General features: G+C 41.6%; 1 protein-coding gene across 1 annotated transcript in view; it reads left to right on the forward strand.

Annotated features, from left to right (window-relative positions):
- The window catches only part of LOC133412126 (piezo-type mechanosensitive ion channel component 2), a 69,047-nt gene that overhangs the window by 27,947 nt on the left and 25,502 nt on the right, over positions 1-15,598 (forward strand). Inside the window, exons 8-25 of the mRNA XM_061695204.1 lie at positions 832-1,006; positions 2,217-2,336; positions 2,631-2,666; positions 2,997-3,117; positions 3,217-3,398; positions 3,642-3,872; positions 4,420-4,540; positions 4,606-4,799; positions 5,657-5,784; positions 5,865-6,038; positions 10,215-10,474; positions 11,822-11,982; positions 12,490-12,666; positions 12,746-12,868; positions 13,993-14,193; positions 14,281-14,485; positions 14,965-15,066; positions 15,151-15,316. Coding sequence (XP_061551188.1) covers positions 832-1,006; positions 2,217-2,336; positions 2,631-2,666; positions 2,997-3,117; positions 3,217-3,398; positions 3,642-3,872; positions 4,420-4,540; positions 4,606-4,799; positions 5,657-5,784; positions 5,865-6,038; positions 10,215-10,474; positions 11,822-11,982; positions 12,490-12,666; positions 12,746-12,868; positions 13,993-14,193; positions 14,281-14,485; positions 14,965-15,066; positions 15,151-15,316 — 2,877 coding nt within the window. The remainder of the gene's footprint in view (positions 1-831; positions 1,007-2,216; positions 2,337-2,630; positions 2,667-2,996; positions 3,118-3,216; positions 3,399-3,641; positions 3,873-4,419; positions 4,541-4,605; positions 4,800-5,656; positions 5,785-5,864; positions 6,039-10,214; positions 10,475-11,821; positions 11,983-12,489; positions 12,667-12,745; positions 12,869-13,992; positions 14,194-14,280; positions 14,486-14,964; positions 15,067-15,150; positions 15,317-15,598) is intronic.

Consider the following 15,598-nt stretch of genomic DNA (forward strand, 5'->3'; position numbering starts at 1 on the left):
ATTGTTATTTATATAAATGTATAGACATTCTGTGTATTAAATAAACTTTAAGTTATATTTCAATATATTTTGAAAACAATTGTGTCAATATATTCAGATCCAGCCATCCATCCATTTTCTGAGCCGCTTCTCCACACTAGGGTCGCGGGCGTGCTGGAGCCTATCCCAGCTGTCATCGGGCAGGAGGCGGGGTACACCCTGAACTGGTTGCCAGCCAATCGCAGGGCACATACAAACAAACAACCAACCATTCGCACTCACATTCACGCCTACGGGCAATTTAGAGTCTTCAATGAACCTACCATGCATGTTTTTGGGATGTGGGAGGAAACCGGAGTGCCCGGAGAAAACCCACGCAGGCACGGGGAGAACATGCAAACTCCACACAGGCGGGGCTGGGGATTGAACCCGGGTCCTCAGAACTGTGAGGTAATATTGTGATAGTTTATTCATACATGAGAGATAATCACTGTTTTTCAAATTCATGATTCAAATGCAATCATTCAAATGGAAATTTACATTTAAAATAACTTTCTGAATTTTCAACAAGGTTCCTCCATTTAAAAAGACAACAGTAATGTAAAAATTGAGGTCTTCATGGAAATTTATTTTTCCCAATTTATGAATCAACGAATTCGCCAATCCCTAACAGATACAGATCGAATGTTCAATGTAACCTTATGGCATACGTCGTAATCGCATATGGGTACGGAGGAAAAGTTAACGTTCTCAACTTCTGATGATCGGTCTGGAATTCTGCACTATCACATGGCGCTCACTCTGCCACACGGCATCAACCAAAGCTTCTGTGTGTGCCCCCCGCCCCTGCAGGTACTTCGGCATGACACCCATCATTCAGAGCGACTGCGGCCACACGTGGAAGCTGATGGTGCACTCCAAGCGCAAGTGGCACCACTTTGTCAACCCTATCATGCTGCTGCTGCTCTACTACACGCTGGCCACTCTCATACGCCTCTGGCTGCAGGAGCCCATCGACCAGCTCACCGTAAGCCCCCCCCACCCCCCCACATACACTATTACTCATAAATACATTGCTTATTTTCATAATAGTGGCTCTTAAATATAAATTAATGATCAATACAAACTAAAAATAACCAAAAGGCATTTTTTGATGAAAAAATAAATAAAAACTGAGCTGGGAGCCATTTTGGAAAACTTTGGGAAAAGGATGTGCTCTAGAGACAAAGGTATCGGGACATGTGAAATTGAACCCTGAGCCATTTGGGGAAGTTAAGGGGAAAAAGGTATTAAGACCCATCCATCTCCAGGAAATAAAACTGACCCTGGACCCATGTTGGGATGTTTCGGGGAACATCTAGTGGTAGTTAAAACCTAAACCAGCATGAGTCATTTTGTGTAGTTTTGAGTAAAGGCTGCTCTCTATGGACAGAAGTACTGGGACATAGTCCCTCTACAACAAGTGAAACTAACCCAGCCAGGACCTATTTTATTGGAGCGAGGCTGAACTTTCTTAGCACAATATACCTGTATTGTGTCTCGAAGATGTTCAATGGTGTGTTGGAGCTTAAAATGACTTTCACATCACAGTTTGAAGCACTGGCCCTTTGTCCTGTAATGAAGTTATAGATTAGTGTGTTTTTTTTGTTTTTTTTTTGTGCAAGGTCAATACTTGCTTGTAAGCCTTACAGGGTTGTATTCATGTATTGATCCCTTTGTTGTGTGCGTGTTCACTTTAGAAGATGCTAATAATAAAACATGGTTTGCGCATAAATCCGCAGTTGACAGGCGTGTTCAGTACCGGTAATCAGATTATAATGGACCTTGTGTTCTTTTATAGCTGATTCCTTTGACAATCTCTCAGATTAAGGTTTTTTCTTTGTTATAAAAAAAAAAATGTGTACCTCCGCCTAAAGTAAAGCCCCTTTCACACAGTTTCCGCAAAATTCACGTAAAGAGAAGCGACTGTCTTCTGTTAAACAGCCTCGTCCTTTCCAACTTCTCCCACCCTGTTGTGTTGAAAGCAGTTGTCGGCTGTAGACTGATGATTTCTAGGTCATTTGTTGCACCTCTAATGTGGCAATTTGAGGGCTCTTTGCATAAAAGAGGCTCAGCATGACTAGTAGCAGAAACAACAAAAAAAAAACCTTCAGTGATTCATGTTTTCCGGTACAAATCCGATCCAAAGATGAAAGCCGCTCGACCTCCATCCACAGCGACTATCTGTGTTGTTTCAGGACGACAAGGAGGAAGACGTGTGCGAGGAAGACGAGCTGGTCGGAAACGGGACAAATAACTCAGCCAACAGGAAGAGGCAGATGTGGTGGGAGTCCCGGCAAGGCACGGACGAGAAAAATGTGCGTTGATTTCATCAACAGTTTTGAAGTTTAAGACAAACATCCCTAAAGGGGTCATAATTATGTTTTCTTTATCTGAAGGGAGGCCTCACTATTTGGGCAAATTCAAGCTCCATGTTATGGTCTCTTTATTTTGCTTAATCCTGCGTTCAACATACCATTCATAAGCTAATACTCAAATTTAAAATGGATCATAATAATATCATAATGAGTTGCCTCCATTTATGACAAGCAAAGGTTCAAAGCAGTCTTAACCGGCCCTGCCTTGTTTGCTCTTTTCTCCCGTCACCTTAGCTGCTCTCCACCCAGGATGCCATCAGTACAACGGAGGTAACATGTCCAACAAATTTACAATTGTACTTATTTACTTACCTTGGACTGGTGGAGTAGTGGTACATGCTGCTTCCTTTCATGCAGACAGCGAGTCCCAAGCCCGGATAAAAAAAATGTGGGTGGGTTGCATCAAGAAGGGCATCGGGCATAAAACTGTGCCAAACAAATCATGCGAGTGACTCACCGTGGCGAACCCTGATGGGACCAGCCAGAAGTCACAACAACAACTTTACTTTGCCTACTTTCTTGACTTGACTTACTTGCCTTCCTGCTTTACTTTGAAAATCATCACCTTGATGTGTGTGTTTCCTCTTTTCTTCAAACCAGGTTGTGCTTGCCTCCAACGGAACATCCTTCGACTTCACAGTGACTGAAAATGGTCCGCGCTATCTGGATCTGTACGCCACCCCTCAGTACAAAGGCGACCAGTCCGTCGGTCATTGTACAGGTCAGTCTACTGGTAGATGACCACAGCGTTTCCACACTGGGAGGATTCACAGGACGAGGTTAGGATTTATCAACTGTGTTTGCCTGCGCGCCGGCGCAGAGAAGGAGGACATGTGCGTGTACGAGGTGAGTCTTCCTCCGGAGGACGGAGAATCGCCATCGGGAGAGGAGAAGTCTGAGGGAAGCGGGGACGCCCTGAGGAAGCGCGGAGTGGGCGCCATGGTCAAAGTCTTTCACTTCATCATGAAGCAGAGCTACATTTGCGCGCTCATCGCCATGATGGTGAGAATCCACACCTTGACATGCATCTCCTCCAATGATGTTGTACACTCAGCAGGGGTGTCAAACTCATTTTTGTGGCCGGCCACATCGTAGTTATGGTTCCACTCAGAGGGCCGTTATGACTGTGAACCCATATAAATGTATGAGCGGCGTATATTATTACATATACACTGTGTTTCAAGCATGTAGGAGAGATATGTAGAAAAAAATGCACATGAAATGGTACTTCTCTGGTTCTTCCAGGCGTGGAGCATCACGTACATCACGTGGCTCACCTTCGTCTTCCTCATCTGGTCGTGCATGCTGTGGATGGTGCGCGACCGTCGGCGTTACGCCATGCTTTCATCACCGTTCATGGTGGCCTACGGCAACCTCTTGATCGTCCTGCAGTACTTCTTCAGCTTTGAGGGCATCGCACATGTGCCAGGACTCTCCGTGCCCAAGAAGAACCTCTTTCACTCCATCTCCTCCAAGGTCTAAATCTTTTTCGATATATATCCACTATCATGTGAGATAGATGCTTGTTCGTTGTTGGTCATGAGATCAGTGCTGGTAATGTGTGTTATTATTAAATACATTTTTTTTCAACGCACCTTCATCTGGTGGCTCGCTGCCTTACTGACTTACTTGACTTAAATTACTTGTATTACTGACCTGCTTGCTTACTTACTTTAGTTGCTTAAATGATTAACTTGACTTTACTGATTTGTCATACTTATTTCATTTATTGACTTCACTTACTTTCATATTATTTCATATATGTACTTATTATTTAATTACTTAACGTTTCTACTTATTTTACTCGCCTTACATCCGTACTAAATTATGTAAGTTACTGTTCCAATTTACCTGCTTAATGTACTTAGTTATTTAACATACCCGTTTATATGAACTTTCTTACTTAACTTACTATACTTATTTGCTTAACACGGTTACTTGCATTATTCGCTTAACTTAGTTACTGGCTATTGGTGATTGCCTTGTGCAGGCGTAGCTAAAGATTTTCTCACATGTTTTGCAGGTGTTGTGTTTGCTGAGCTTCTGGCTGCTGCTGAGGCAGACACTCACCGAGAGGTCGGAGAAGCAAAAGGAGGAGGAGGCGGGTCTTTTAGGCGTTAAGGTGGAGGACCAAAAGATGAAAGGTGAATCGAAAAAGAAGTGACTGTGAGTGAATGGATGAATGATTGACACTCTGCGTCTCCTATAGAGAGAGAGGAGTCTGAGGCTGAGGATGAGCGGGATGTCGTGCATGTGCTGGGCAACATGGTGATGGCCCTGTTGGTCAAGTATTGGATCTACATCTGCGGCGGCATGTTCTTCTTCGTCAGCTTCGAGGGGACTATCGTCATGTACAAGATTATCTACATGATGATGTTCCTCTCCTGCGTGGCGCTCTACCAGGTACGCACACTTGCGTGCATTATCTGGCAAGGCTGGAGGGGATTACGGGGCACACTGAAAGACAAACAAAAGTTGTCATATTACAAGAATAAAGTCACAAGTTGATGAGAATTAAGTTATGTTTAAAGACAAAATACTTAGTTTTACGAGAATGAAGTATAAGAATGTCATATAAAATTAAAGTGGTAACATTTTGAGACTAAAGTCCTAATTTTATAAGAATAAAGTTGTATTTTTCATGAATAAAGTTTCATTTTCCAGTTACAGAGATGTAATTTTTCTCTAATAAAGTCAAAAAGATACAATTTTCTGAATAGTGTTTTAATTTTTATTTTTTATTTTAAATTTGTAAAAAAAAAAACATAATTTTGTAAGAATAAAAGTTCAGTATTACGACTATAAAGTAATAAAAGTAGAAGAATGAAGCCATAAAATACTTTTTCTATAAAAGAAAATACTAATTCTATGAGATAAATTAGATTTTTTTTTTGTGTAATATAATTTGTAATTTTATAAGAATACATTTAAAATTACTATTCAAATAAAGTCATCTTTTTTACATCTTATATTACGATGGTCCACGTAAACTGTTAAGCATTCCTCAAACAAAGTGGTTGCAGACTGTGTTATTATTCCTTTATTTCTTCCAAATTGCAAATTCAATACCCGCCTAGGTGCTGACCATTATTGCTGTGCCGTAAAAATTGACCACTAAATCATCGAATCGCCCTAAAGGCAAAACTGTCACCCTCGGTCCCCGTGAGCGTGTTGTGTAATTGCAATGCATTTCCACCGTTTACGTCTGCCCATTAAACCCCACAACCCTGAAACCTTACCCACCGTGTTCCCATTCACAGGTGCACTACGAGTGGTGGCGGAAAATCCTGAAGTACTTCTGGATGTCCGTGGTGATGTACACCATGCTGGTCCTCATCGCTGTTTACACCTTCCAGTTCAGACCCGATTCAGCGGAGAACAAAGACAGGTGAGGTCGCTGTGGTTTCAGTGTATCGCATCATCGCCTACTGGAGTTAATTCTTCAGACTCTTTATTCCCACTATGCAGTTTCAAGGACCTGGGCCTTGAGAAGTTCTCAGTGGCTGAACTGTTCACCAGGATCTTCATCCCCACCTCCTTCCTTCTGGTGTGCATCCTGCACCTGCATTACTTCCACGACCGCTTCCTGCAGCTGACCGACCTGCAGGCGGTGGTGGCCAAAGAGGAAAGCACCATCTACAGGTGAAACTGGTGTCCTTAATTGTTGGGATTATTTCTAGTTGTTCTGTGTATTTCTAATGTGCAAGGTAGCGGTTATCATGATTAACTGGCGAGAGGAATGATTGCATTTATTATATGATACTACATGACCGAGTGTGCTGTAGACTTTTTTTCTTTTTTACTATTATTTCTAGTCATGTTTATTTCTATTGTTCAAGGTGGTAGTTATCGACATACTGTACTTCCAAGAGGAGCGATCACGTTAATTGTATGATAGTACATTGCATGTGCCGGTGCGTGACAGAGGGTGCCGTGGATTTTCTATTTCTTCACGGATTAGTTCTAATAGTTCTCGTAATTTCTGTTGTGCAAGGTGGCATTTATGGTGACATATTGAAGAGAGAAGTGATCGCATTAATGATATGATATGCATGACAGGGTGAGCTGCAGGCTTTTTTCTTTTTACAGTATGGATTATTTCCAGTCGTGTTTTCTGTTGTTCAAAATGGCAGTTATTGTGATATAGTACTGAGACTAGCCATCATATTAATTGTATGATAGTACATTGATGTGCAAGTGCTTGACCTTGTGCTGTGGATTTTTTTTCTACCCTATGGATTATTTCTAGTCATTGTGTTTATTTCTGTTATGCGAGTTGGTGGTTATCATGAATAACCAGCAAGAAGAGCGATCACATCATCATATGACGTGTACATTACACGCATATATGGAGTATGTCTAATTGTTCTGTTCATTGCTATTGTGCAAGTATTAGTTTTGTATTTTATGGATTATTTACAGTCCTGTTTATTTCTATTGTGCTTGCTAGTGGCTATCATGGGGAGAGGAGCATTCGCATCACTTATATGATAGTCCATGACTGTGGGCTTTTTTTTTTTTTTTTTTAATACTCTGTGGATTACAATGGATTCTTTCTAGCCAGTCTCTTTATTTCTATTGTGCAAACTGGTGGTTATCATGAATAAAGAGTGAAAGAATCAGTTGCATTAATTATAAGATACAGTACATGACCAAGTGAACTGTGGATTTTTTCTTTTTCTTTTTTTTTTTTAAACTCTGGATTATTTCTAGTGGCTCTGTTTATTTCTATTGTGCAAGGTGGCAGTTATCATGAATAACTGGCTATCGCTATGGATTTACCTCTTTTATTGGATTATTTCTATTTGTACTTTCCTTTAGATTTCATGAAACATGCCTAATTCACAATATCCTTTATAACGCATGGTATAATGCATGCGTCACGTGTCACAGTTAATGGTGTGGTGTTTTTTTTGGGGGGGTGCGTTTCTGCTTCTCTCTGTGTGACTCGCTGTAATCTCTTCACGCGCCACCGCTCCTCCTCCTCCTCTCGCAGCCATGCAAAAGTCAGTGGGCGTGTGTATCTGATCATGAATAGGTGGGTAAGAGGCTCGCTTTCTGTGACATCCATCAGCATCCTCCCAGTTCACCGTCCTCAATTCTCTCCTTGTCCCCCTCTGCCTTGGGTCTTGCCACACTCACTCACCTCACCTATTCCTAAAATTACCATCTGACCTGTCCTTTCCCTACATACTACCGACGATGTGACCTGATGCTGCATTCAAGTCAGCTGGGAAATGAGAAATGAAAGCTAATGAAGTCCAACCTCAAAGCAGTCCAGTTGAAAGTAAATAAACAGGGTCGCCACAGCTATACAGTAATAATGATTAAACAACACCTTGCTATACTATGCATTCTGTATAGGCTGATGTGAAAGTAAACAAAAGTGGCAGTAATAGTCAACAGTGTTGTATGTAGCAAAAACCAGCATGTATCAAAAAAAATAGCTCTTTGGTAATAAATAATAAATAAACAAGACCTTGCTAATACTATGCATTGCATGTACTGCATGCAGATGTGAATGCAAACAAACGCACCAGGAACAGTCAGCAATCTTGTATGTAGCAAAACAAACGTATCGATAATGAATTACATAAATGCAAAACTATACGCTGAACAAAAGAACATATGAACAAAAGCAGCAGGAATAGTCGACGGAATCGTATGTAGCAAAAAAACAACAACAACATATCAGTAAAGTAGCCAATAGCTATCCATATAAGAAGAATTTATAAGCACAAGACTATACTGTACTATGCGTACTATACTAGATATACACACAAATTGCAGCAACAGTCAGCAGCATTCTTCATCTTGGTACAAGTAGCAGTTCAGAGTTCAAGCTGTGTTCCAATTCACTTTGCCTGGTCAGATGTTGGAAATGTCCCAGTTTTCCAGAAAATACTATTATTATATGACCTTATCCCTAGATAACCACCTCTCCAAGCCTAACTTAAGACACAACCCCTACCTTGCAATTTAAGACACAACCCCTACCTTGCAACTTGACTTTATCCCCTGCTTTGTTCCGATTTACCACCTAACCTGTCCCTGCTTTCCATCCGTCCTTTCCTACTTGCAACCTGACTTGTCTTTTCCCAATTTACCACTTTACCTTACTACCCGTTTCATCCAAATGCCGGCCTTTTCTTACAACCTGCCCTTCTTTTAATTAAACCTGACCTGATTACCACCTGGCTTGCAATAACACAACTTTGGGATATTTTAAAGAATGAATGTCTTCCAATGTGCCTGTAGCCCCGACTATTGAATCCTCTTCAAACCCCCCAGCCCCCCCCCCCCCCCCCAAAAAAAAAGAAAATCTCCCCTCTTTTAGGTTATGCGTATCTAGGTAAACAAACCTATCAACAAGCATGCTTGTACATAAGATGTCTTTAGCCAAAAGCCTGAAGCCACCCCCCCCCCACACACACACACAACTAAAGCACCTGAACACAACAATATTCTCTACATACACTGTCTGTTTTCTTGTCAATTTCTCTTCTCCTCACTCTATGCAACTTTATTGTCCTGAGCAGTATCAAGCAAAAAATAAGTCAACAGCGCAAGTAAGTGTGAGCGTCCTCATGATAATAATAGCGCAGTTGCTCGTGATTGACATGCAGCCAAACCCCAACAAATGAAAAAAAAAAAACAAATGTTGCACCGCTTTGCCTGATGCAACATCGCTTCACTTGCTTCAATAAAGAACGAGCGTTTGCAAAAGAGCCATTGGAGAATCAGCTACAGTGCGTGTGCATGAATGTCTTGTGTTGTTTATGGACTCATGAGGACGAAACGTGTAGTTTGACAATTTCAGTTCATCACAATTCATGACATGTCGGCACATAATGGAGCTGTTGAAACTGTAATAGTGCGCTGATTAATCCACATCAGTTCAGTGTAAAAATGTATTAGCTGTCCTAGGGAAAGATTAATGCCCCGTGATCTTCATAAAATCAAAACATATATTATTAATTAATTATTCATATTTGTATTTTTGAAACTAGTGGTGGTACTCTATTACAGAAACTAAGCTATTAATTAATAGCCTTTTATTTGAATAAATGCACTTGACACAATTTTGTTGACCCAAACAGAAATAATGAAAGAATCAGTCACCTTTGTTGCAAGTTTGAATGGCCCCTCTAAGGGTTGAGGTCGAGATTGAGAGCGAGATATATTTTTAATGCATTTTTGGTGACTAATTAATCAGAAATAGCGCATTAAAAGATACAGTCCCTTGTGTTATGCATGTGTGGCCCTTTAAGGGGCGAGCCTCAGAAAGAGAATGAGGCAGAACAATTTTAAATACGATTGAATTTTCTTTAGCACACTTTTTAAAATGTAAATAATTGGAAATAATTCGTTAAAGACTCAGTTCTTTACATTTTGTAATTGTGACCCCTTTAGGCGTTGAGTGAGCGAGAGAGTGAGGGAGCTGTAGCACAAGCTATGACGGAAACACAAAATACAAAAGTGAGATTTAACGAATTCTATTATTTTACATGCCATTTCTTTCTGTAATCTATCATTTAATATATAATGAATACGTTAAATAAACAGTTCCTTGTGTTACGTGTGTGTGGCCCCTTTTAAGGGGTGAGTGAGAGTGAGGGAGCTGTAGCATTAGCTATGAAGGAAATGCAAAGGTGCAAAAAAGTGTGCATATTTTTATCCCATGTGATTAACAATCCAAATTAACACAAATGTCTAAAGACACAAAGCCATCGAAGGTCCTCATAAGTGCATAATGTAGCGGCCTAGCGTAGCGTGTATTCTTCGTTGGATGTAATAACAATGTCCAATGTCTGCCAGGCTGGCTCACCCTGAAGGAAGCCTGGCTGACCTCACCATGCTCAGCGCCATCTCCGCGGACGCTTCGCTGTCCCGGGGCAAGGAGGACGAGCAAGAGGCGCAGGGCGAGCGACTGGTGGTGGCGGCAGACGACTCGACTTCTTCGACCGGTGGTACCAAACCCGGCAGCCTCTCCGACGCTAGGCAGTCCAGAACGGACGACAGCCAGCGCTTCAGCATGGGCACCGAGCCGGAACCCAGCACCGAGCAGAGCTCCTCTGGTATGACTGCTGTGCAATGCAGTCATTCAGACGCGTCTTTTTCCCTTCAGTACGAAAGAAAAACATGTACAGAGAATCCCCCCATAGTCACGGTTCACCCGTTTGTACATTATTATTTATGAATCCATCCTATGGAATTCACTGCAAAATGCAATGGCAAAAAAATTAAATGAAATAAAAGTATTGGAACTATACCGAAATAAAATTGAAGGGCCTCATTTAGACCAAAGTTGCCGACATCGGTCGCTTCACAATGTTGTGTGCGGAACAAATAAGTGCCGTAGGCATCATTCTGTACAGAACAGCAACCAGGAAAAAGGTGGAAAAATTCTGACATTAAAAGGCTGCATGCAGGGGCTTATGATACTTAATACATTCAAGGTCCGAGTTGCTCTAAACACAACTCAGGAGAGGTGAATCCCGCCAGGCACCATTCTAGCTACGTTATGTTTCTGATACTAACGCCGAAAACAGAATGTCTACAGGGCAACAACTTCTAAAGAATTAATTCATTTCAATCCGTGATGGTGCAGTTTTGAACAAGTTTGTGAGGAAGGTAGATCCCGCCTGGAAGATTTACGTGGCTGGCATGGGCCAAAGTCCACCCGTTAATCCCACCCAGAGCGGCAGCAGTCTGTCCAGTGGTCTTTTTTTTTTTTTTTTTGCCTCGGCCAGATTTATGTGGCGTTTTCAGTCCTGACACCGTGCATAGCTCAAACACTTACTTCACTATGCTACTTCTTTTTCCTGCAAGCAAAGATGCTGAGTGTATTTACAATGGAATATAATCATTGCCTCTTCCAATGAACTTTACGGGTTTTTCATGTTTGTTGTAAAAATATCTCTCTGTTCAATTTTGATGGATTCTTTTACTATTCACAAGACAGTTAAAAGTTATTGTGAGCTGACTTTATTATTGGAACCTGATCGTTTCATTGAAGGGGCCATAAAAACCCTTGTTTTCTGCCTATTACCTAGTTCCTTGGTCTGTATAAATGGTACTGACACAGAATGATGGCACCAACCAATTTGTCTGCTTATTTTCACTTTCAGAGATAGTACAAGAGCCAGGATGACGCCTGTGTACATGGTGAATGCCGCAATCTTATGTTGAGAATGTCAAGTTTAGCACCCAACACTCACTTGTTGTGTGGAAAGCAATTGGCACTGTCGACAAGCATTTTATAGGTCACACCAGACGCTGTCTCCACACATCTGATGATCTTATTTCAGGATAAAAAGTTAATGTCCTACTTCATTGGATTCTCTGTGAAAGATAGCATTTGTTATGGCTGTGATGTGGCTATTTTGGGGGATACGTTGTGTGACAGTAGCTGTTTTTTCCAGACTTGAAGAGCAAATGGCACCTGGTGGTGGACCGGCTGGCCGTGCTCTTCCTCAAGTTCCTTGAGTACTTCCATAAACTGCAGCTGTTCATCTGGTGGCTACTGGAGATCCACATCATCAAGATTGTCTCCTGCTACATTGTACTGGTCTCCATCCGAGAGGTAACGCCAAGATAAAGCATGCAACCTGCTTGGACCCATAGTGCTAATTCCGGAGTATCTTGTGCCTCATTCATCATGTCCTTGTAGTGCTAAAGCCGACTGTGATAGGAAGATGCTAACATGCTAACATGCTAAGGTACTGTTTATCAAGATAGCAATGTAAGTACAGAAAGTGCTGAGGTCGATCTAAATGTATTTTATATCTTGCCCGGTAGAGAAGTAATATTTCCAATAAGATTTAATAAAATGCTTACATGCTAACAGTTAGTTTGCTAACGTATAGCGAAATAGTAAGTGCAGAATGCGCTAAGATGGGTAGATAAGGATTTAACATCATGCCTTGTCGTCGGTCTCTATTTCAAATTAGGATTCCTAAATTGCTAGCATTCTAACATATAGCCAGAGAGGAACCAGTGTAGAGAAAGCGTTAAGGCAGATTGATAATGATTTTACATCATGCCTTGTAGATGGGTATTATTTCAAATTAGAATTTTGCCCACTTCGCAGGTGTCATTGCTCAACTACGTGTTTCTAGCGTCGTGGGCCTTTGCGCTGCCCTACAGTCAGTATCGCCCCCTGGCATCTAGCGTGTGCAGCGTCTGGACGTGCGTCATCATCGTTTGCAAGATGTTGTACCAGCTCAAGTCCATCAAGCCACTCACCTACTCCCAGAACTGCACCGTGGTAAGAAATCATTGTTGTAATGATATGAATTAAAGCAGTGAGCATTGTTGAACGAGCCTGTTGGGGTTCCCTGTGACAGCCGGCGGCCTACACCACCAAGCAGGAGAAGGAAATGGCGGGCTCTTTGCTGTACAGTGGTCTGGTGGATCCTGCTAACTGGGTGGGCTTGCATAAGACTGATGACCTGCTGGGCTACATCAGGGTAAGTGGAAATTACCACAATGGCACCTCAGTTTGGGAATGTGAGGGCACTCGCGCACCCCCTGCAGGGTTCTCGCACACTTTCAGAGGCATGCACTGGCCGCAGTTCGGGAATCCCTAATAATACCTATGTGCACCCCCTGGAGTGATTTTATAGACCCCCAGGGATGCACCACCGTGTGGGAATCCCTGCTGTAGCTAGTAGTGCACCCCCAAGGGGGTACTCACGCACCCCCTGGATAAAATTAACATTTAATAAGGTGAGAGCATTTTTGGCTCGTGCCAAGTACTGTTGTAAGCATCTAAAAACAATACAGTGGTACCACGACTTACGAGTGACCTGATCTGCGAGTTTTTCGAGAGCCGTCACCAGGCCAATTTTTTATTATTTTTTTGTCCTGAGTTGTGACCAGAAATTTGTTATGAACCCTAAATGGTGGCAGTAAAATTCACAATAAGCAGCAGATGGTGAGCATTTTGTTCAGAAATGAAGCAAAGTGCTTGCTTCAAGCTGTTTATTGCCACTTCCAGTTGAAGTTTAAACCAAACAAAGAGCATTACACGTGTTTTTAACCAAATCACATAACTTGAAATAGCTTAATGCTAACACACAATGCAAGATTCCATAGACGAGCTAACAAAACTAGCATCAATATTGCGGTGGTTACAATGCCTGAAATCCTGATGCACAAACTGGTTACGGTAATTCTTTATATTCTGTTTAATTATTATTACTGTATGTTTTTATGAAGTATAATACTGTAGGGTGCTATTTTTAGTTTTGAAACATGTTACATAATTTTTGTTGGTGTTTTCTTTGGGTCTGGAACAGATTAATGGCATTTCTATACATTTTAATGGAGAAAAATGATTTAAACTCTTGAATCAAGTCACCAAAGTAGTTTAAAAACAAAAGATACAATAAAAATAAAAAAAATTATAAAGAGTGGATTGTTGTACTATTGTAGACATCTCAAAATAAAAAAAAATAAAAAAATTAAATTGAAATGGAAAAATTAAAGTGTTAATAAAAATAAAACAAAAATGAAACAACGGACTCTACTAGTGCTTTTGTTTGTGTGTGTGTGGGGGTGTGTGTGTTTGTGTGTATGCATGCACATGCAGCACAACCTCCTGATCCTGGCTGTGCTGGCATTTGAGGTGACCATCTATCGCCACCAGCAGTACTTCCGTCTGAGGAACAAGCTGTCACCTCCCGCTGCCCGTATCATCTTCCATGACGTGACCCGCCAACACCTGGACGTGGGCATCGTGTACTTCATTAAATACTTCATCAACTACTTTTTCTACAAGTTTGGACTGGAGGTGGCTTTGCTTTCACATCCTGCTAACACGTCGCCGGGTGGATAAAGGAATTGTCTCCCTCCCCTCTCTCTCTCTGTTCCTCCGCAGACGTGCCTGCTGCTGGGCGTGAATGTTATTGGCCAGCGGATGGACTTCTACGCCATGCTGCACGCCTTCGCACTCATTGTTGTCATGTACCGGCGCCGCAGGAAGGCCATTGCCGAGATCTGGCCCAAGTACTGCTGCTTCCTGGCCTCCATGCTCACCTTCCAGTACTTCGTCTGCATCGGGATCCCGCCCGCAGCCTGTAAAGGTCTGCAAACGATGCCCCCGTTTAATCTCCGCCATTGAATTACCTATATATATGTATATATATATATATATATATATATATATATATATATATATATATATATATATATATGTGTATGTATATATATATGTATATATATATATATATATATATATATATATATATATGTATATATATATATATTCTAACAAAAATAATAAAATTTTATATAAAAATCTTGTCAAGTCTCATGTGTCTCTAATACCACAACTCATCTAATTCGTTTAGAATTAATATAGTAATAAAATAACTAATACACACATTTCAACAAAATAATTTAATATAAAATATGGAATGTAAAAATATTTCTGCCAAAAGGTAATCTAATATATAAAATAAAATAAAAATCCAATTATATATACTGCTTATAATGTAAACAGCAAAAGTTGAAACTTGGTATGTGAGATGCTATTTAATATTTACATTTTTCCTATTTTCAGACTATCCCTGGAGATTCCCGAGCTCCATGACCGACTCCAACGTGGTCAAGTGGCTCTACGTTCCTGATTTCCTCTCTAGGCCCAATCCGTTCTTTCTCATCTGTAGGGCCTGTCACATTTACTCCCCCAACTCCTTTCCGCCACATTATAGTCCAGTTAAGGTGAGTGTGACCTTCTCTTCTCCAGACGACTTCATGCTGCTGCTGTGCGCCTCCATGCAGAGGCAAGTGTTTGATGATGAGAACAAGGCAGCCGTGCGCATCATGGCCGGAGACAACGTCGAGATCTGCAGGGACCTGGACGCTTCCTCCTTCAGCGTACATAACCCCGTCCCCGACTTCCTCCACTGCAGGTATGCCGTCTGCTACCTGCTTCGCATGACAGTGTTTCGGGTGCCCTCTGTACGTATTGTTATGGTCACGAGTTGTCTTGTGGGGAAACATTTCGTGACTTAACAAGGCTGAGTTAGGCTTGCCGTTTTGTATGCGGTCCCTAATTTGCATTCCGGTGTTTAGGAACTCCTAAAAGGGACAGTTGCGATCACATGACTCTTCCCGTGAGGAAGCTTAGGAGAGTTTTGTGACGGGGGAAGGCTGAGTTAGGCATCTCGGGTTGCCTGCAGCCAGTAATTGTG

The sequence above is a fragment of the Phycodurus eques genome, chromosome 13, assembly GCF_024500275.1.
Source record: "Phycodurus eques isolate BA_2022a chromosome 13, UOR_Pequ_1.1, whole genome shotgun sequence".
Taxonomy (NCBI): Eukaryota; Metazoa; Chordata; class Actinopteri; order Syngnathiformes; family Syngnathidae; genus Phycodurus; species Phycodurus eques.